The 23,001-nt window shown below is 29.9% G+C and overlaps 1 protein-coding gene across 3 annotated transcripts in view; it reads left to right on the forward strand.

Moving 5' to 3' along the window:
* The window catches only part of LOC149057129 (uncharacterized), a 66,271-nt gene extending 65,461 nt beyond the window's left edge, over positions 1-810 (forward strand). The window contains exons 15-16 of one of the 3 annotated variants that reach the window (XM_089222078.1): positions 331-376; positions 448-810. In XM_089222078.1, the coding sequence (XP_089078204.1) occupies positions 331-376; positions 448-472 (71 nt within the window). In that variant the 3' untranslated portion in view covers positions 473-810. The remainder of the gene's footprint in view (positions 1-330; positions 377-447) is intronic. The other 2 variants (XM_089222077.1, XM_089222079.1) reach the window with 2 other exon arrangements.
* Positions 811-23,001: the final 22,191 nt, after the last annotated feature.

A 23,001-nucleotide genomic window follows, 5' to 3' on the forward strand; every position in this document is an offset into this window, starting at 1 on the left:
AAATCGGGGTTTTGCTGCACAAACGCCCAAAGTCGGGCACAAAGCAGCACAAAAATAGCACAAATGTGGCACAAACGAATGGCGTAATCCAAAGTTGAAAGTTCCAAGGTGGGGGTGCTGTGGAAACGACAGCACCCCCACTATGAAAAATTCGTTGAAAATTGGGGTTTGTTGCACAAACGCTCAAAGTCGGGCACAAAGCAGCACAAACGTAGCACCAAAAAGGCTCCTTATTTGGTTCCAAAATCCCGAGGTGAGGGTGCCAGGGAAATGCACCTATAATATTGTATTAAACTGAAAATAACATTTTTTAATTTAATTTTTTTAAAGAATTTTATGAATCAGTGTTCGGGTTTTGTCAAAATAGCGAAATATCGTAAGTAGAAAGAAACTAGTACGTATAATTTTAATAAAATTACAAGCATTAATGGCGTATTTTTCTATTAGGTTTAGGTTGTTATTTGAGGAATAATGTACAAATCTCAAGTATTACATTTAATTGCGTATTTGGTTTATCATTGAAAAAGTTATAATTGTTAACCTGGTTTAATACACGGGTATAAATCACAAGTAATTTAATAGAACCGTTTATATTTAAACTTTTCATTGAAATTATATGATATGATTATGTTTTTATTTTTAGATATATTTACTAGATACTACTCTAGTTGATTATTGTATAAATACATTTTATTATTACAAGAGTTTACTATATAAGAAGTATTTTAATTCACTGTTAATAACTATTTATATAGTATAATTTTTATTTTTAAATGTACTTTAACAAATATAACAATGTTATAAGTTTCTAGGCAGATTTAGATAATATATGATTTTATTTGATAAATTACAATTGTTCTATATTTATATTTTATACTATATCACCTCTACATTATAAACTAGATTTGTATACAATGTTTGATATACTATATTTGATACACACGCATGGAATACAATTTTACATTCTCCTCATTTTTTTTTTAATTCAAATTTCTCAGCTCAAGGATAAACAAAATCAAATATTACAACAATTAACTGAGAAATTATTTGTTAAGTAGTTAATTGTAGATTAAAGTATGCGATTGAATGTATTGCTATTTTTTAAGCAAAAACAAGGCCTGAAAAGTTTCTGACACTCGAGGCAAATAAAATCAAACCAAACATTTTGATCTGACCCGCAGTTATCAAAAGGTTTGCCATCTCTGATATAGGATGTTTTTACCCCCCTGTAAAAATGTGTTATATATAATTAGCGTATAATTAACGACCTGTTTAAATTATACTATAATTATTATAGTATAGTCGGCTATCGAACGATTGAGAACATTATACCTTTTTGACCGAACGATTGAGAACACTTAAAAATAACAAAGAACTTACCGCTCACCCCAAAAAAAACCCAAAAAAGGTCACTATTGAGAACGAATTTACGTGAAACGTTGCCATATCATTTACTATTTATCATTTAACAAATATTCTAGAAGAAAATCATATGTTATATAAATATGTTTAAAAATGAAAAAAATGTAGAATTATAAGAATATGTATTATATATTATGTAAAAAAAAGTAAAACTTGTAGAATATTATAAAAAATGTAATAAATATGTTATGAGTTTATGACAAATGAGTTACCTATATGAATTAGTTAAAGCGGGATAGCATAATCAAACATACTCTATATATTTTAATAAATTATTAGAACTCTTATTTGCTACATACCATACATAACATTCTTTATCGTTTGATAGTCGATTATCGTGCTCAAATTATTGTTCGATTAAATTTGGCAACGTTAAAAATTAAATAAAAATAATGAGCGTTCTCAATTTATTGTGTTACCAAAAATAACGTTCTCAATCGTATTTTACCGGTATAGTCATATTATCCCGGGCGGGTCTGTTTGATTTATATTTGGATAGTCCTCCTCCAAAGTCAAAGCTGAAATCGCGCCTATGTGCCTCTTAGATCTAGATTTCACCATCAAACAAGAATATACAATTTGTATTTTTCACTCTAAATGTGGTGTACGTATAATATTGTTCTGCTGCAGTTGGTAACGCCACGATCTAACAGGTCTCATAAACCAGATTACCAATACTATTTTTGTCAAAATAGTTTTTAACGATGTATTGCGGTGGGTAATTCCGTAAATATACATAATGAAAATGAAACCATGCAGTAAATTGTATGCCTATATACCTACGATTTGACGCGACGCGCCAATGAGATGACATCGATACCAATAATATTAATATCCATAGAATTTACATTATTAATTTGTTAGTACTGTTTTTTATCACAGATAATTTTTATTAAATTTAAATTAATTAGTTATATATAAATTTTACACATTAGACCATTTAATTAGAATTCATCTTATATCACACATTTTATAATATATTATGTGAATTATCTGCTACTATTATGAATTGCTGACTAGGGATCATATCATGATGACTTAAAATGTGATATAAAATAAGAAAATAGGTGGTTTTAAATTGAAAAATATTTGAGTTACTTTATTAGGTAATTATTAAAAAAATTGATTTATACCTATTAATTAGTTACCTGTAAAATACGATTAATCTAATAAGCTCACAAAAATATAAAATTACAACGACAAACAAAAAATTATCTACATATCATAGGCTAAAAGTAAGTAAAATAATTTTCTGATGAAAAATGTTTTATCACTCTTATGATTATGTAATATTATATTTTTCATAACGCCCCTGCACGTGCGGTTTCCGATTCGAAGTACCGAAGATTTCAGTTCGGCGGCCATTAACGACAACAACAATAATAATAATGTTATATTAATATTTTAGGAACGATTTTAGGCACGATGGGAAAAGATAAAATTAAAATGAACACCCACGCTTCCACTTGTCGATTCGATATTGTTATCATAATAGTTAAGGGTACGTAATTTACATGATTGCACAAGCAATAGTCGTGTTAAACAGAACCATAGTATGCGAACACGCAGAGTGAATAAGTAATATAACGTACTATATAACGGCAGTAACTAAAACGTGACATTAAGTACCTATAAAGAAATTAAATTGAATTCTCGTTCGCCCGTTCGCTGCCCAGCGGGCAGATCTAGGATATACCGCCACATAATGATAACATATGACAATAATAATAATTAATATTACATTTTATGGTTCGCGTACAATTATATTATAGTATTATGTAGAAGATATAATAATATTGAAAAACATACTAAAACGACGCGACTTCCGGCTGGCTATTGCAGATGACTTTCGTGTATGTATATAATGATAACAATAATGTAATATGTGTATTTTAAAAACAAAAAAAATCTCCGAAATTGCGCGCATTTTGACGCTAAGCGGGATGACAACGCGACGATTCTTGTCATCGGGCCGAGACGGCACATTCTCGACAACAATGTTTAACATTAATAATCAGCTAACGTAACGATAAACAGTAAAAATATCAGCAAATATTATATATTATATATCTGTAATCAGCTGTATATATATATATTATGTACAAGAATATTGAGCAGTAAGTGAGCTGACCTGCAAAAGCCGTCAACGCTTTAAAGTCTTACGATTACGAGACAATTCTATCTCAAACCGGGGAGAGGGGTGGCTGGGGCACATCCGGTAGCCTGTTTTTCTCTATATAAAGTAGGTATCTATCTATCAGGTATAGATAAGTATAGGTAGGAAGGGGTAGGTATGAGTTTTCCAAATTTAATTTATGGTGCATCAGTGCGGGGGTACTCCCGCATTGTTTGATCCGCACCGCACGATGGAAGGGTCATGGGGAGTTTGAGTAGAACAACCACGTTCGTATCCCACGGATAGGTATATATATTGAATTATTATTTATTATTATTCGATAACCAAAGTCGGATAAGACGTCATCGTCTGCACTGCCATAACAATGCTATGTACTGACGTCCCGCTAAGACACCTAAAATCCGCATATACACGTAAATGTACGTAGGTGTCCTGGAGTATATGATAGCTGAGTAGAAGACCAATGGAGATTAATTACTCGAAATAGTGAGAGCTGATTAATGTCATAATGAGAAAATATGGCTTTGGTTTATTGAGATTACGTATCACGAATAACAGGATGTGAACCGAACGGCCGCGCGAGCGTGGAAAGCTGCGATATGCGATATCCTAATATTGCGCGCGTACGTATTGGCATGATTCGACCATGGACACATATCTTTTCGATAGGAGCGGAAACGCAGAGAGTAGGACTATATAGGAGAGCCTCGAATAGCCCAAAATCAGACGTGATCTACCAGAGTCAGTGCAAGCACCTTCACGCCAGACACCAGTACAAATTAATCATTCGGATTTAGAATAATTTTCAATTATATCATTCTTGTTCAATAATAGTGTTTTATTCAGGTCAAATAAATATATAATAATTAATCATAAAACAAGTTGTTATACTTATTTCGCTCAATCCATCTACCTCAACACAAGTCGTTCGTCCTCCTGTATGCTGGGACGTTACAACAAAAACAAAAAGTGTAACTAAGAAATGGTGGTTAAATGTACGTGTCCAGTGTGATCATAGTTGCGATTTTTCGAAAGAGATTTTATTAATTTTGCGACGCTGAACTCGTATCTAAATTGGTCTAGAGAAAATGGGTTACCCGGGTCACTGTTTTCCATTTTGGAAAATGTATATATAAAAGCATTATATTATATAAATAAGCATTATGATCAGCGTTTGTGCGGAGCAAGACTAACCTGATGCTACGTACTACGTCTTATAGAAAATGATAACATGTTGAACGCAGGTAAGTATATAAAACACATTTCCCACCGGACGTCCATTCAAGAGTTTATTCAAAGATCTATTCCGGGGGAGGGGGACACATCTTATTTTAATTGTTTTTCTTTGTTTTTTTAAATAAAACCGATTGTTTAAAATACCATGTTCGCGTGATAGAAAGTAAAAATATTATGTTGGCTCGAGCGTTCTTCATTCAACCTTTCCACCCCCCCCCCCTCACCAGCCACCAAAAAAACCGTCATTAAAACCTCATCAACCCGAGTTTAGTGCTGCACTGTTGAATATACGTCCGCCCGAATGTTGTTATATATATCGTCTAATAAAGCGTTGATAGATTGGATCTCGGTATGACAACATGACTACCACCGAAGTGCACAAGCATGCAGAAGCCAACAATATTACAATTTGTTACAATATTATATTATAATTGATACGATATCGACATATTTAATCCATTGCCAAGCAATAGACTCTATTGAATAGAGTGTATCATGTAAGTATATATTAGTAGCCAAACACGGATTGCAAATTAGACTTGATTTAAACTTGGCGATATAGCTATAATAGGAATCCTACGCATGAGTATTATGTAATGCCATCAAGGCCGTAACTGCAGGGCGATGGAAGGGTCAGTGTCTTATAAAAGTCAAACAAGAGTTTTAAATTTTTTATGATTTGAACGCAAAAACGATTAGTTCACGGTAATATATCATACAAATTGCCATAGTATCCATGATACATTGATGATTAGTAATATTGTCGTTAAAAAACAAAATATTGCGTTGTAAAATTGATTAGTGAGATTTTGTTACCAAGATTTTTTTTCTACGACGACTAGACGGTTAAAACGTTTAGGCTTAGGATTTTTCAATAATTGGCTATTAGTATTTTGTGAAATTACATTTATACCATGGTAATAGATAGGGAACGGATTTTAATGCAAATTGCATTTTTTTCTGAATCTCCGAAAACATTGCTTTCCAAGCACAAAGTTCATTTCATACATCAAGGAATTAAAAAACGTAATTTTTATTTTGCCTTTTAATACTTTATTACATTTTTTTTACATTTTTAGTGTATTTTATATGTTTTTAAGTCATATTTATATAGGAATGGGTAAAATTCAATTAAAATGTATTCTAAAAAAATAAAAATAAATATTTATTATGTATTTTACCGATTAGATAAACCCAGACGAAATTATTTTTGACACGTGTAGACACACATATAGGATATGTTATTTTGTACATACATACAAGTTACTGTAGCAGTGTAGCATATTATAGCTGTTATTTTATTCAATATTTTTATCAGATAAGTTTTTCATAAGAATGTGTTTTTTATAAGTTTTAAGTTCGAAATTGTGTTTTTATTGAATTTAAGTACATTTTTAAAGTTTTTAATGGCATTTTTGAAGGGAATTTTTTTGATATTAAAGCATTTATTTACGGCATTAAGTCGTATTTTTTTAGGACATTTTTCTTATTTTTTATGACACAAAAGTCCGTTCCCTAGTAATAGAGAAAAAAAATTGGTCTGATATTTACCAAGTCTATTTGATCTGAAGTTATAATTTGCAATGGACATCCGCGGCAAACTATACATTACAATACTTGCTCAAAATCTACATAATCGGTGCTGGTATTATTTACACACTAAAAAAAAATAAACGCAAACTAAATAATAATTAAAAAATAAATAAAATCAACAAAAAACCAAATGACGTTTGTGTAAAACAAGTAAAAAAAATCAAGTCTAGTTTTATAAATGCAAAAAACATTCGGGGAGTAATTGTATATAGGTGATTTGCAATACATAATAAGAATAATAATAAAAAAAAAGCGGGTAAGTCGTGGATGTCGCTCTGCTGTACAGTAGGTTACTGTAATGGATGGGATAAAATTTGAATGCATTGATAGGTATCATTGTATACGAAAAACGATTCTGAACGGAGATGATTTGTCAGTCTAGGATATATTATATTTAAATATTGTCATATATTCTATTTTGAAACAAATAAATTATTTTTCAATTAAGGCGCATTTTGAATAAGGCATGGTTAATCGATTTTTCCAAAAACATTGCATGTAGTTATCATAATTCATAATACCTTATATTATCGTAGATATACAATATACCGGGTTTGAGGATAAATCGTTATCATTACGCGAATTCATAAAAATTTAAAACTCGAAACGCTCAACACATTTTTCCTATAATGACGCTTCAAATTTTCTCTATAGCTATTTGAAGCAAAACTTATGAAAAACTTATTGTTGAATTTTATAACCTTAGATATAAATACAAACAATATAATGAATTTTGAACTACAAAATAATTTTCAAATATTCATGGTTTTGACGAAATTTTGTCAATATTTGAAATTCAAATGCTAATAAAAATTTAATTTGAATTTCCGGTAGACATTTTTTTTATGATACAGATTGAAAAATTTGTAAGGAATCTTGTATTAAATTTTAAAATCTTAGATTTAAAAAGAAAATTATTTATGAATTTCTAGCTTAAAACAATTTGCGAATTTTTGTGATTTTTACATATTTTGTAAACATTTAAAATTTGATTGCTTATAAAAAAAAAAAATTGTGACTATGAATTTCTTTTATTTTTCAACTGCTATTATAAGGATATGTTAAAAAGCCTTGTATCAAATTTTCAAGATTTTCTACCCAAAAAATAAATTTTTATCGATATTAATAATTTAAAAAAAAACTAATAATGATCGAAAATTGCATATACCTATGAATAGTTTAACTTAAGTCAAACATTATTGAAAATTTCATGGTGGATAGAATATACTTATATAAACATTCGGTGAAAATTTCATGTATCAATGCTCATTTGTTTTAAAGTTACATCAAAAATCAAAATCGATTTTGTCGAAAACTGATTGTACGTAAAATTTCCTATTTTTCTGTTAATTTTTAGTTTGTTTATCCCGATTATTTAGAAAAATATATAAGAATTTTTTACTTTTGACCCCCAGTACTAACTAGATTCACTTACTGATTAAATAAGGTACTGAAGTCAAAAATCAAAGCACTTTTACTGCCCCAAAACGTGATGACAGACATTAAAAAAAATATTCATGGTTTTGACGAATTTTTGTTAATATTTGAACTTAAAATGCTAATAAAAGAAAATTGTGCCTATGTATTCCTATAATTTTTTTATCACTATAAGAATAACTTATGAGAAACTTTGTATTAAAATTTCAAGTATTTTTATAGGGCCAAAAAAATTTATCGAATTCAAACGCACTTTAAATTTTTCCTATAATGATGCTTCGAATTTTCTCTATAGCTTCTTGAAGGAACACTTATGGAAAACTTAGTGTTGTATTTTTAATCCTTAGTTATAAACACAAAAAAATTTATGATTTTTCAACTTCAAAATTACTTGCAAATTTTCGCGTTTTCGACAGATTTTGTAAAAATTTGAACTATAAACGCTTATAAAAAAAAATTGTACCTATGTATTCTTATAATTTTTTAATCACTATATGACTGACTTATGACAAACTCTGTATTAAATTTTCAAGTATTTTGATAGGGCCAAAAAATGTTTATCGACACTTCAAAAAAAAAAATGTCTGAAAAATTGAAAATTTCAGTTGTCTATAAATATCTCAAAAAAAGTCAAAATATTTGAAAATTGAATCATGTGAAGAAAATGCCAATCTAAATAACTGGTAAAATTTTCATGTGTCTACGACTTATACTTTTTGAATAATAACAAATACTTAAATTCGTTTGAGGATAAATCGTTATTGTTACGCTATTTCGAAAAATTTAAAATTCAAACGCACTTAAAATTTTTCCTATAATGAAGCTTCGAGTTTTTTCTATAGCTATTTAAAGGAAAACTTATGGAAAACTTACTGTTGTATTTTTAATTCTTAGTTATAAACATAAAACATTTTATGATTTTTCAACCTCAAAATTACTTGCAAATATTCGCGTTTTTATTTCAACTAGTTATGTTGTACACAGACACAAAAAAAAACAAAAAAAAAAAACACTCATCATTGTAAAATCAATACATTCATCACTTCGTTCAGAATCTAAAAGTACGTCTGGTCACCATAGTTATAGTATAGATTTTATACCTATATATATTAAAATATTTCAAATAGGTTAAATTAAAAATATCCAATTTATAAATCTGATTATAAGAACAATTTTGATGATAAAAACATTTTTCTCAGTTATGTAGTTAATTTTTAGAATATTTTAATATACCTATCAATATATTTTGATTAAATTTATTTAGAACGTAATAACTTTTTTTTAAATATTATTTTTGGAAATTTCCGATATCACAAACACATCAAATATAGTGCCCTAAAAAATGTCAGGTACCCTGGTGTCCTAGTGTAAGTAGTACCACCCAACAACCCAACACCCCCGCTTGTTGCGCCACTGTAAGCTAACTATTTTTTCAATATTCAACATTAACTTTAAACTCACGTTTATGGTTTTCCTTGGTTCATCTTTATCATTTAAAAACTGCATATGTTCGTATCCAAACCATTTAGATTTATATATTTCATCTCGGCCTAGATTTATTAACAATTTATGAATGATAAAATAATGTAAAATAAATAAAATATTGCGTTGGAAATGATCCAACAATTATAATAATTATGATATATTATAGACTATAGAGCACAAATGTATAATACATTTATTACCTTTTCCTGTGCGCATAGAGTTTTTTGTTTTGTAAGTTTTTGTCTTTTTCGGATACCCATATTTGTCTGTACATTTGTTTTATGTCAGCAGATAGTACATCTTTATGTGTTCTGAATCTGGAGACAATACAGATTAACTCATCTTGAATGGCAGGTCCTTTAAGTAGCACGTTGTTTAAACTTAAACCCGTATATTGGTAGCATATGACGCGTCGAACACCACACGTATTTTTGTCATGAGGCTGTTATCTCGGCATACAGCGTGGTGCGGCATATAATACGATTGTGTGTTCGTATTACCCGGAGTAACTTCCATATGACCAAGTTGCAAATATTCGTTCATAAATTCTTTATAACCTTCGTACAACTTGTGGTCTTTTCGCAAACGATTTTCAAACGCAAAAAATCGTTTTTGAGCGATTGTTCGTGAATCGCCTAATTTTTCTACTTCTTTTGTTACTGGTAATTGTATGACGAATTTTCTGTCGTCACCTCATTTGACGGTATTTTCGAAATGTTCAACACACCGTTTTTCATCCAGATCGTGATGGTTCGTTGTCGTGATTTCTTCAAGATTCCAAAACTTCGACAACTGGTTTTGTAGCGGGTCCGAATTTTCTTTATTTATTGTTTGCGCGACGAATATGTGTACGTTAGTTGTCGTTTTGTCGGTAATTAGTCCAGCTACGACCCACCCTAGCTCGGTTTCCTGGAACACTGGGCCGTTTTCATATGATTTATACTTGCCAGATTTTAATATTTCGAAAAAACGTTCCGCGCCTATTAGAATTCGATCGATTTTTCCGGGTTCCGTGTACGACGGATCAGCGAGTTTGACATACTTCGGTATATCTGAGTTTGCTAATTTAATTTTTTTATTGGTAGATTAGGCGTTATTTTTGGTAATATTAAAAAATCGAGTGTTTCCTTATATGCCGTAGTTCGCGATTGCACTGCTGTTGTTACTGAAAAATGCGCATGATTAGTCGCCCCGTCGATCCCGGTGATTGCAAAATTTACCCTTTTTCGAACGAGCTGTAATTTTTGTGCTAACTCGTGCGTAATAAAATTACTTTGTGAACCCGAATATCATAGCCGTGACAGTAAAACGTGTGTTTGTTCGGCGTTACTTGCTGCGTGAGCGTTAATTGACGTCGATACTGTGGGCTCATTGTTATCATCATTGACGGTTGTGTGCAACAGTGTATTGTGCTTATCGCCGCATTTACGACAGCCCTTAAACTTACATTTATTTTCAGCGTGTTTTGATAAACATACAACACACATTTTTAATTGATCGATTTTTTGTTTTCGTTCGGGAATTGACAACGCTAAAAATGTTGTGCAATGGTTAATTGGGTGGCTTTCGTTACATACGTAACATTTTAATTTAACAGTCGAGTCGTTGCGTGCATTAAGCTTGTTTTTTGAAACATCGCTCCGTCATGTTTTTTTGATTTTGATGAGGGCTGCCGTCTTTTTTGATCGTTTTTGGTATTTAGTTTTTGAACACCTTCAACTGCTTCTAATATTTGAAATCTTTTTTGCAAAAATTCGATTAACTCATCTATTTCGGATACTTCTGTTTTGTTTGCTCGAGTCTCCCACTCACGTAATGTGGCTCTAATTTTATCAGAATTACGTGCACTAAAAGTGGACCCCAGTTTTTTGTTTCGTAACCTAACGCTTCTAATGCTTTTCTGTGCCCTTGTAGTGAATCAATGAAGTATCTTAATTTCGCCGATGATTCTTGGTCTATGTGTTTAAGTCGAAAATCGCTTTCGTATGATTCTTTACCAAAACGCGTTTATTATTATATCGCTCTTTTAGGCATTCCCATGCTGTGGTATAGTTTTGTGCCGATGTTTCGAAACTTTTTATCATTTTTGCTGCCTCCCCGGTAAGTGCTGATTTTAAATAGAAAAATCGTTGTACATCAGTTAGGGCTTCATTCGAGTGTATTAGTGCTATAAACATATCGTGAAACGTTGACCACTCCTTATAGTCTCCACTATATTCCGTTACGCTTAAGGCGGCCAACTTGACTATCGATGCTTAGTTTGATGTACCACTTACACTCCAGCAAGATATATTTGTCAATTGACGCGATGACCTTTGATTCAATTCATTTTCGTCTACGTTTGTTTCGTTCGACAATTTTATTTTTTCAAACAATGTTTCGCAACTGGCAATTATATCAAAATACAACTCTTCGACCTCTATCCTATAAGATTCTTCTTCGAGTGCATCTTCGGCATTTTGTTCAATTTCTTGTTGTATTTTTTGAAAATCGTTCCAGCATAGGAAAGTTTTATACGAAATTATACAATCTTTTTAATCGGCCTTTTATAACGCCGCGTCGGCTTATCAAAGTTGCTTTATCGCACATTATTATGATCTGTGTATTTTCTAACGCAGTAACGCTAATCTAACTGTTACCTATAGTCTATACTGTCTTACTGTGGTCTGAGACTTATTATTTTGTCGATAACCTTGATGGGCTTATTGGATGATTGTATGTGTATACTGTGTGGTGGTTGTGTTATTTTAGGCGTTTAGGTGAAATACACTATGTCGGTATTATAGATTCTAATATAAAGGAATATTAAAGCTCTCTTACCTTTCGATACCTCGTGTAATAGTGTTCCTCTAACACTCGCACCAATTTGAATCCACGTCAGCTACTTTGCATCACTTATTCCGCGCACAATTTGCACGCGATCCGCATTCGAAGGACTATATGTTCAGGCCGTACGGCGATTTACTTTAATTATGTTTATCGAACGCACGACAATTAGAACTTTAAATTATAAATATAAAACCACTTATACAATAAATAATTGTTTAACCAAATAATTTTATATCTTTGTGTTTTATAAATTTATTGATATAGTTTAATACCCTATAAATTGCATAGAATATTATTTAAATTTTAATTATAATAATACCTTTTGTTCTCATTTACTCACTTAGAATTGGCGGTTGACGGTGCATCGGTCGCAGCTGTCATGAGACTAAAAACTGCTCCTTTGACCGGTCGAGCCGATAGCTCGTTATCATAGCTTATCTTACGTATGAGTACAATAGTATAACAACCGCGATCGACAACTATCGACCGTCAATACTTAACACAAATATTAGAAGAATGGTGTGCTGAATATGTTTCGGGCTACGTAGCTAATAGTTTCTATAATAAATACCCTTCTTTAACTTTAGAAAAATATCTAAAAAAAACACCTGGCTTTGACCTTATTACAACGGAAGTGTTCTAGCACCTTCCCAGGAAAACCATAATTTTCCTAACTCAAATTTACAATTCAATGCTTCATTTATTATACTTTCCTATATTATGGAAATACTCTATCATTATACTCATACTAAAACCAAAAAAACCAAAACCACCTTACTGTCCTTCCTCGTATAGATCAATAAGTCTCCTCCCAACCTTCTCCAAACTATTTGAAAAACTCTTACTCAAACGAATACTGCCTACAGTAGAAGAATCCAAAATACTACATGACTCCCAATTTGGCTTTCGCAACAGTCACTCAACGATCCATCAGGTCCATCGACTGGTTGACAAAATTAGATATGCCTTGGAGGAAAAGTTATACTAAACTGGTGCTTTCCTCGACGTCTCTCAAGCTTTTGATAGAGTCTGGCACTCTGGCCTCCTCTACAAATTAAAACTTCTACTTTCTAGCCACTTCCTATGTGAATCTATGTACAATAATAACCTAGCATAAGAAAATCTTACTCATGTCTGCCATTTTATAGATTATTATTATTATTTTTTTTTTATCTTAGCTTCTATTATTCTTACTGTTCTCCTTTGAAACAGATTGAATAAAACATAATAATAAACACAAAAAAACAAAAAAAAACATGTATTTGTAATTTCAGACTATTGTAACTTTTGAATATTCATTATTAATGTAATGAACATAATTTAATATGTACACAATACTAATAACTTTAGTTGTTGAAGCCTCTTTTCACTTTCACTATAAAAAAAAAAAAATAAATACTTTTCTTAATTTTTACTGAAATAATGTCAATAGTGAATAGTTAGTCGTAATCGATATTTTCTTATCTTGGTTATGCATTTTATTTCATCGATTATTGATTTAAGATCTAAAATATTTGGGAAAACCGTTTATACCTACAAAACATAATAATGATAAGTAAATAATTAAAGAAACAATATACTCATGTCAGCAAATTCTCAAAAATCATATTTTTGAAAAAGTTATTAGGTACGTTCCGAATTAATTTAACCAAAAAAATATTGAATTTAAAAAAAATTCTTAAACATAAACTACTTGACTTAGATGAATCCTTTTACCATAAAAATTGTTTTTATAATCAGATTCACAAATAGGCTATTTTATTTTGACTTAATCGGATTTATTTTTATTTTTAGTACTAAAAAATAAACATAAAATATGTATTAAACATGTAGTGCTACGGTCACTTAATGAAAAAAAATAAAAATATTAATTGAACAAAAGTTATTCCAAAACTCAGTTCTATCTGTTATTTGCTGTATTGTTCAAAAAATGATACTAAATGTTCTTTTTCAATTAAGTCATTTTCGAATTTGAAATTATGTTGAAAAAACATATTTCTTGTTGATTTGAATAAATGGGGAGGGTCAAATATATATATTTTATTTTCACAAACTTTAAAATAAGGTCGGGCTGGTGTAACATTAACACTTTTACTGAAACTAACAAAGTTAGAACCCATATCAGTAATAAATATTTTTATATTTAATCCTATATCAAAAAGTTTACGTATAGTTTCAAAAATAATATCCTGCAAGTCATATCCGGTATAATTACTTGATACTAAAAAATATGCAATTGGTTGTTTCCAGTTGACATTTATTCCTCTTATACTTGACAATATTAAAAAGAATATCATTCAAGCCTGGTATCATTTCAAATTTATGAGTTAGCCGTTTGAAAGTTGATATTGATGGTAATGAAAGAATATTTAATAAAAGTTTATAGACTCTAGGTCCTGAAAAATAAATTGTTAATGCTAATTGTTTGATTTCATTATTATATCTATAACCTTCTTTTTGTTTTTATTTTAAATTAATTTTGGACTTGACAATAGTACATAATCCAGGTGATAAATATTTTTCATTTAATCTTAAAAAATGTTCAACTGTATCATAATTATATGATTGTTGACTTAAACTTACGATATTCTTCTTTAAATTTTTTATTTCTTGTTTTCCAGATTTAATCTCCATAGCCACTTTTTGTTTCCTTGATGTATTTGCCGATAAATATCCAGGAGTTTGATTTAAAGAATCAGAAGTTGTTAGGTATAATGCAATAAAAATGATAAAGTTTATATAAACGACTTTACGACAGGTACTGTCGTTGAGTCGTTCAGAAATATAATTTAAACAGATTTTAATACGGACTAGTGCATTGTAATCGGAACTACTGCAGTATTTCAACTTATATTAGTGTGATTATAGTATTATACAATCGGGCAAAATGATTGAATTTGAAAATAATATTAATTAAATATTTTTTTTTATATGATATACTAATACTTTTGCAAGAAGTAAATTTATCAAAAAAGTTTTACCCGTGCCCCCAGGAGCATCTAAAAACAATATTTTGCCTTCATTATTGTTAACAGACGACTTCACTGAATCATATACAATTATTTGTTCACGGTTTAATTGATTTTCATTTTGAACGGACAGTAATAGTTGCTGTTGATCATAATTTCTCTCTCTTAAACACTCAATATTAATTGTTGTTCTATTTATGTTTATCGCTAAAGGAAAACCAAAATGTACTAAAGATTTTCCCGATAAAATTTCCACGTCTTTGTTTAATTCAAATAAAGCTTCATCAAATATACTTTGTTCAAAACTAATATAATTTGATGACAATTCCTGTCGTTTTCGATGCAGCATATCGTCGGCCATACTTTCACGATAATTTTGCCAAAGCATCAAAGGATCAGTAATTTGACAAAACGTTAGCATGATAGCAAATAAACATCTTAGTGATTTAGGTGTGCAACATATATTATATACGCTTCTGATAGCGTGTTTTCCCAATGAGACTCGTCATCCAATAAACCCAACGTTTTGCATGCACCTTGAAAAGTATCATAAATTACATTTTTCACTGTGCGAAGAATTTGAAAAGTAGTTGGACCTTTAACTATATGGAGCAGCATCCTCAAGTGAAAACACTAGGTATTGTTAGGATGGATAGTATATGTATACCCTGCCCAGAGCATCGGTTTTTTTGATGCCAGGGTGCCCTTCTACCACAGTTCCTTGTTTACGCCGATTAAACTTTTTACCAACCTGATTCCCTATATAGTAACTTGGAATTTTATCATAAGTCAACGTTTTAGCAAATTCATTTTCTGCGCATAATTTAAAAAACGCTATTAGTGTCGTATCTCGCGGATAATCAACAACATCACTTACATTACTTTCTGAAAAATATACCCTTTGACCATTTTCTAAGTGAACTGCGAGATGGATAACAGTTGGTGCTCTCTCATGTATACTAAATGATAAAATCCGCCAAACTGCTTCTGAGCTACAAATGTAGCAACCAGACTGATATTGGTCCACTTCATCTGTCGACTGCACGCTAAAAGTAGCTCGGTCGCTGCCTTTATTAATATATTTAGTTACATATTTTATCGACTTTATAGAACTACATAATTCAACATTAATATGACCATCAAAATACTTTAAGCAAAAGTTTGTTGTAAGGCACAATCCATCTGTTGTCAATTTCATGATTTCAAATAGTACATATATTTCCACCTGCATGTCAATTTAAAACTTATGGAGAACTTAGTGTTGTATTTTTAATCCTTAGTTATAAACGCAAAAAATTTTATGATTTTTCAACTTCAAAATTACTTGCAAATTTTCGCGTTTTCGACAGATTTCGTAAAATTTTGAACTATAAAAGCTTATTAAAAAAAATTGTGACTTACGATTTTTAATTTTTTTTAGCTACAATAAGAAAAACTCATAAGGAACCTTGTATTAAATTTTCAAGTTTTTTTGGTCGTCCAACATTTTTTTACCGACACTTCAAAAAAAAATTCTCAAAAAAAGTGTAAATTTCAGTGGTCTATAAATAACTCAAAAAAAGTCGAAAATGTTTGAAAATTAAACTGTATATAGAGAACACTAACATAAACATTTGGTGAAAATTTCAAGTATTTAAAGTGATTATTTTTTGAATTACAACCATATAAAAAAATCGATTTGGTCGAAAACTGATTTTGCGTAAAAATTCCCGTTTTTCTGTCATTTTTTTTTTTGTTTTTCTCGATTTTTTTGAAAACTGTTGGAAAATGTTTACTTTTGACCTCTATAATGCACCAAGGATCTTCAATTATACATCGGAAACCACCCCCAAAGTTTGAAATCGAAGCATTATTTCGACTAGTTATGCTGTACACAGACACAAAAAAAAAAAAACAAAAAAAAAAAAAAAACACACATCATTGTAAAATCAATACATTCATCACTTCGTTCAGAATCTAAAATAAGTCCAAATATCATACATAATAGGAGGTGCGTCACCTTGGCCCCGCCACTTACTATATATAAATTATAATTTATGTCAAATTATGTAATATCATTTGTAATGATTTGTAACCATCAAAAAAAAATTTGTAACCCACCCAAAACGGCTCAAAAATTTTTTTCAATGTGGCGGTGCCAGGGTGACGTCACCCCAGCCCCGCCAAAATGGAAGTTCGACTTGCAGGTACCTGAAACCTAGTTGAAATTATGTAATATCATTTGTAACGATTTGTAACCACCAAAAAAAAATTTGTAACCCACCCAAAACGGCTCAAAAATTTTTTCAATGTGGCGGTGCCAGGGTGACGTCACCCCAGCCCCGCTAAAATGGAAGTTCGACTTGCAGGTACCTGAAATCTAGTTGAAATTATGTAATATCATTTGTAATGATTTGTAACCATCAAAAAAAAATTTGTAACCCACCCAAAACGGCTCAAAAATTTTTTTCAATGTGGCGGTGCCAGGGTGACGTCACCCCAGCCCCGCCAAAATGGAAGTTCGACTTGCAGGTACCTGAAACCTAGTTGAAATTATGTAATATCATTTGTAACGATTTGTAACCATCAAAAAAAAATTTGTAACCCACCCAAAACGGCTCAAAAATTTTTTTCAATGTGGCGGTGCCAGGGTGACGTCACCCCAGCCCCGCCAAAATGGAAGTTCGACTTGCAGGTACCTGAAACCTAGTTGAAATTATGTAATATCATTTGTAACGATTTGTAACCATCAAAAAAAATTTGTAACCCACCCAAAACGGCTCAAAAATTTTTTTCAATGTGGCGGTGCCAGGGTGACGTCACCCCAGCCCCGCCAAAATGGAAGTTCGACTTGCAGGTACCTGAAACCTAGTTGAAATTATGTAATATCATTTGTAACGATTTGTAACCACCAAAAAAAAATTTGTAACCCACCCAAAACGGCTCAAAAATTTTTTCAATGTGGCGGTGCCAGGGTGACGTCACCCCAGCCCCGCCAAAATGGAAGTTCGACTTGCAGGTACCTGAAATCTAGTTGAAATTATGTAATATCATTTGTAATGATTTGTAACCATCAAAAAAATATTTATAATCCACCCACATTCATTTAAAAACAATTTAGACCACCAACTCTGATATAAAATATGACAAAATATCTCATTTTCTTAAATATTTTCCCCATCTTTCCTTTTGACTAAGTGGTGCATGTCAATTTTTTTCAATTTTCGATGGTAATTACTTTGTAATTTTCTATTGTTTACCGTATTATTACTTTTACTTTTAGTAAAATAATGAATTATTTATACCTTTATATTATTTTATATGTTTTTTTATGTTTTAAGATTATATATTATAAATAATAGCTAATCTTTATGTTCATTTATGCCATAATATAACACGATAAACGTTTTTTACGCTATATGTTATTGTTAATACATGTTTTATATTCAAAACGTACAAAATCACAAAGTATAATAAACTTAAAAATCATTTTGAGTTTATCAAAATACAAATTGGGAAAGCACATAATATTGAATGTATTAAATTAAGAAACCAACTTATAGCATGTATAATATGATGAAAAACGATTTTAAATGAAGATAAGCAAAGATAAAATTAAACTGAATTTGTAATATAGTACTATGTTTTTAAAGAAAAAAAAAGCGGGTAAGTGGATGTCACTCTGCTGTTGGGGGGGGGGGGGGGGGTTAGGGGGTTGGATGGACCTCTGACTAGGGTAGGTTAAATTTGAATGCAATGATAGGTATCATTGTATACGAAAAACGATTCTGAACGGAGATGATTTGTCAGTCTAGGATATATTATATTTAAATATTGTCATATATTCTATTTTGAAACAAATATTTTATTTTTCAATTAGGACGCATATTTTGCATAAGGCATGGTTAATCAATTTTTCCAAAAAACTTGCATGTAGTTATCATAATTCATAATACCTTATATTATCGTAGATATATACCTGGTTTGAGGATAAATCGTTGTCGTTACGCGATTTCATAAACATTTAATACTCGAACACTCAAAACATTTTTCTTATAATGACGCTTTAAATTTTCTCTATAGCTACTTGAAGGAAAACTTATGGAAAACTTAGTGTTATATTTTTAATTCTTAGTTATAGACACAAAAAATTTTTATGATTTTTCAACTTCAAAATTACTTGCAAATTTTTGCGTTTTCGAGAGATTTCGTAAAAATTTGAACTGTAAACGCTTATAAAAAAAAATTATGACAAACGATTTTTAATTTTGTTTAGCTTCAATAAGGTTAGGTAATAACTAATAAGGAACCTTGTATTAAATTTTCAAGTTTTTTGGTCATCTAAAATTTTTTACGTACACTTAAAAAAAAAATTCTCATAAAAATCGAAAATTTCAGTGGTCTATAAATAACTCAAAAAAAGTCAAAAATTTTAAAATTAAACTGTATATATATATATATATATCACTAACATATACATTTGGTAAAAATTTCAAGTATTTACAGTGATTAGTTTTTGAATTACAACCATATAAAAATCGATTTGGTCGAAAATTGGTTTTGCGTAAAAATTTCCGTTTTTCTGTAATTTTTTTTTTTGTTTTTCTCGATTTTTTTGAAAACTGTTGGAAAATGTTTACTTTTGACCTCTATAATGCAACAAGGATATTCACTTTTACATCGGAAACCACCCCCAAAGTTTGAAATTGAAGCATTATTTCGACTAGTTATGCTGTACACAGACACAAAAAAAACACACATCATTGTAAAATTAATACATTCAATCTAAAAATATTAAAAATCTAATAAGAATATTTTCTTTATTATTAAATAAACATAAATAAGGGTATTGTACATTTGTATATATATATTGGTGCATAATTATAAGAATAAAAGTAAATTTTGGTGTTTGTTGGTTTTAAAAAAAACCATTTTATAAAATTGAAGCAAATAATCTTAAAAAGGGCTATTTAAAAAATCAACGCGAATAGTCTTAAATTTAATTTAATCTACGCTAAGCCCTGAAATAACTGTTTGATTTAATTGATGTGAATAGTTCTGAAAACAACCATTTAATGACTCAGGTAGTTGAGTGCATAATGTATCTGATTTGATTAATTGGGAATTTATTTTATAAATTTATTAACTTACATTTTTTTTTTTTTTTTTTTTTTGAAATAACAATATAATTAATAAGTATAATTTTTTTTCTGGATGCTTTTGAAAATTACTGGGAATTTTGAATTTCGACCTCAACAAGTGACCACAACGCAATAACTAAATTCGTTTTTTCGCCATAAAAGCTACTGAAGTTTAAAATCGAAGCATTATTTTTACTGCATACTTATCGTGTAGACAGACACAAACAAAAAAATAAAAAAAAACACATCATCGTAAAATCAATGCATTCATCGCTCCACTTAGAACGTTTATAAAGAAGCGCGTAACTTATTTTGCCTATTAATATCATATTTTCTATATATATATATATGAAATATATTAATAATTATTATTTACCTTCTACCATTAATCGATTGGCTTCATTTCGTCTGTACACAGATGGAGCTATATGCCGATTTAACATCGCATCTATAGATCGCTCTTTTTCTGAACCAGCCAATTTTCGTTTTTTATAATGATTTGTTTTGAAAGATCCAGTATACGTACAGTTCATTAACACTCTATAAGTAATAATAATTACATAAAAATAATCAAAGTTTAAAATAAAAAATTTCCTGATAAAAATTGTATTACCGAGTATTTTCTGATGGTACATCTTTTATTTCACCATAAAATATTGACCCACATTCCGTGCATTTTCCATGAACTGACACATATACATTTCCCGATGGTCGTACGCTTGCCCTTTTGTATGTAATTGGACAAGGGAGTTTCGTATGTAAAAAAAAATGATCATGAACCACGTTGCTCCAATTAAACGGCGCCAAAACTTCATAAGTTCTGGTACGTTTCTCCCCGCAGTACAATTTACTCTGGGGACTTATACTAGTCCATTCTTCAGAAGAAAATGTTAATGTAAAATTAATCACATCAGCTGCAGTTGATTCATTTTCGTCACTCGTATAATTATCATCTTAAATTACCAAAAATTAAAAATTATGTATATTAAAAATAGTTTAAATTAAATGATTTTAAAAATGTAATTAAAATATTATATATAATATATAAATCATACTACCGCTTGCTTTATCTTGGGTAGGGTTACTCTTCTCTATCAATGGAAGTAATCCCAACTTTTCTTTGATTCCTCCACGATTAAGAGCTACTCTAACCCGAATTGATGCCGCAGTGACTTCTGTATCAAATTTTGAATTTATAATATTTGCTACTTTATGCCATACTTGGTTCTTTGTTCCAGCAATATCTTAAAACAATAATAATTTAATGCAATTATCTAATCATGCGAATTGTATTTCCTAATTTTGAATACTATTAACATACTTTTTCCATCCTCAGTGATAATTTCATTTTTAAACTTTAATATTTCAGCATCTAAGATGGCACTTTCTATTTTAGCTTTTCTTCCCATACTAAATAAATAATAAGCATGTAGTAAATATTTTATAAAAATAATGTATAAAGTATCTATAAACATGAATAACTTAAGTTCTATAAACTATAGTATAGTTAATAGTTATAGATTTCTAGTTATAGTAATCTGACTTCTCTGTTATTTAAATGTAAATTGCAAACGTAAAAAATAATTTATCATATTTATACTACTTACCTTTTGATATTTAACGACTTTATAAAATAAGTAGGTAAGTCCAAATCGATGTGAATTGAAAAAAAACTTAATTACTGTAATTGAAAATTCTAATAATAACAAAAACATAACACATCCACTATCCACAGCACAAGTGGTAATGAACAGATAACGATTATAATAAATACGTATTAGAATAATTCAACTGTATAAAAATAAAAATAGAAGTAATGATAATCATAATAATATATTTAAACCAAATCGAAAAATAATATAGCGCGTTAAAAATAGAACTACATCAGCAGCCTATACTCTAATAAATATATATACATTCGTTATCTGTAAACATTATAATTAACGTAATATTGGGGATGAATAAAAAAACGCACTGTTTTGCCCACAGAGTTACTATGACAATTCAATTTTATGATAAGTATTTTTATTCTAAAACCAAAATTGAGAGAGTTATACTCCGAATGCATAAAAAACGCGTTTTGTCTATGCCGTACATATGCAAGCACAGGCGTGTACAATGTCCTATGCTCCTATAAATATGAATTATATTATGTCCAAAACTACCTAAAACACATTAAAAATAGGTACCAACTAATGCAAGTGTTGCTATTGATTAACAAACATTTAATTAAAAACATATAAGTATTACGTTGTATTAAATATGTTTCCTTCAGTTGTATTGCTCGAGATAAGTGGTTACAAAACCAACCAAAAGGTAAATAAAAACATTTCAATTATTTTAAAAGCATATGAGAAACTGAAAAAGATCCTATAATCGTTATTCATATTTTTTGGCGTTTTTAGTTTATAATATTTCAAGTAAAAATAAAATGTTGACAATCATACGGTCATTATACAGCATATGCTTTAAGATCAAATGGTCAATGGCAATGCTATGACGATCTAAAAGAGCAAGTATATCATCAAAATCAAATAGCTGTACAGTTAATGCTGAAATTCTATTTTATACAAAACAATAAATTATTAATTTTATATATTTTTCATTTTAAATACAAAAAAATACATACTCAATGTTAACGGACCTCTTCTCTAAGACCATAATATCGACATCCTTCAATCCTCAGTAGAAACTATATAGTATATATTATGTCCAAAAAGACCTGAGAAAACATTAAAAATAGCTACCAACTAATGTAAGTATTGTTATTGAT

This window comes from Diuraphis noxia, unplaced genomic scaffold (genome assembly GCF_037042655.1).
Source record: "Diuraphis noxia isolate RWA-SAM2 unplaced genomic scaffold, SU_Dnox_SAM2 contig0003, whole genome shotgun sequence".
Lineage (NCBI taxonomy): Eukaryota > Metazoa > Arthropoda > Insecta > Hemiptera > Aphididae > Diuraphis > Diuraphis noxia.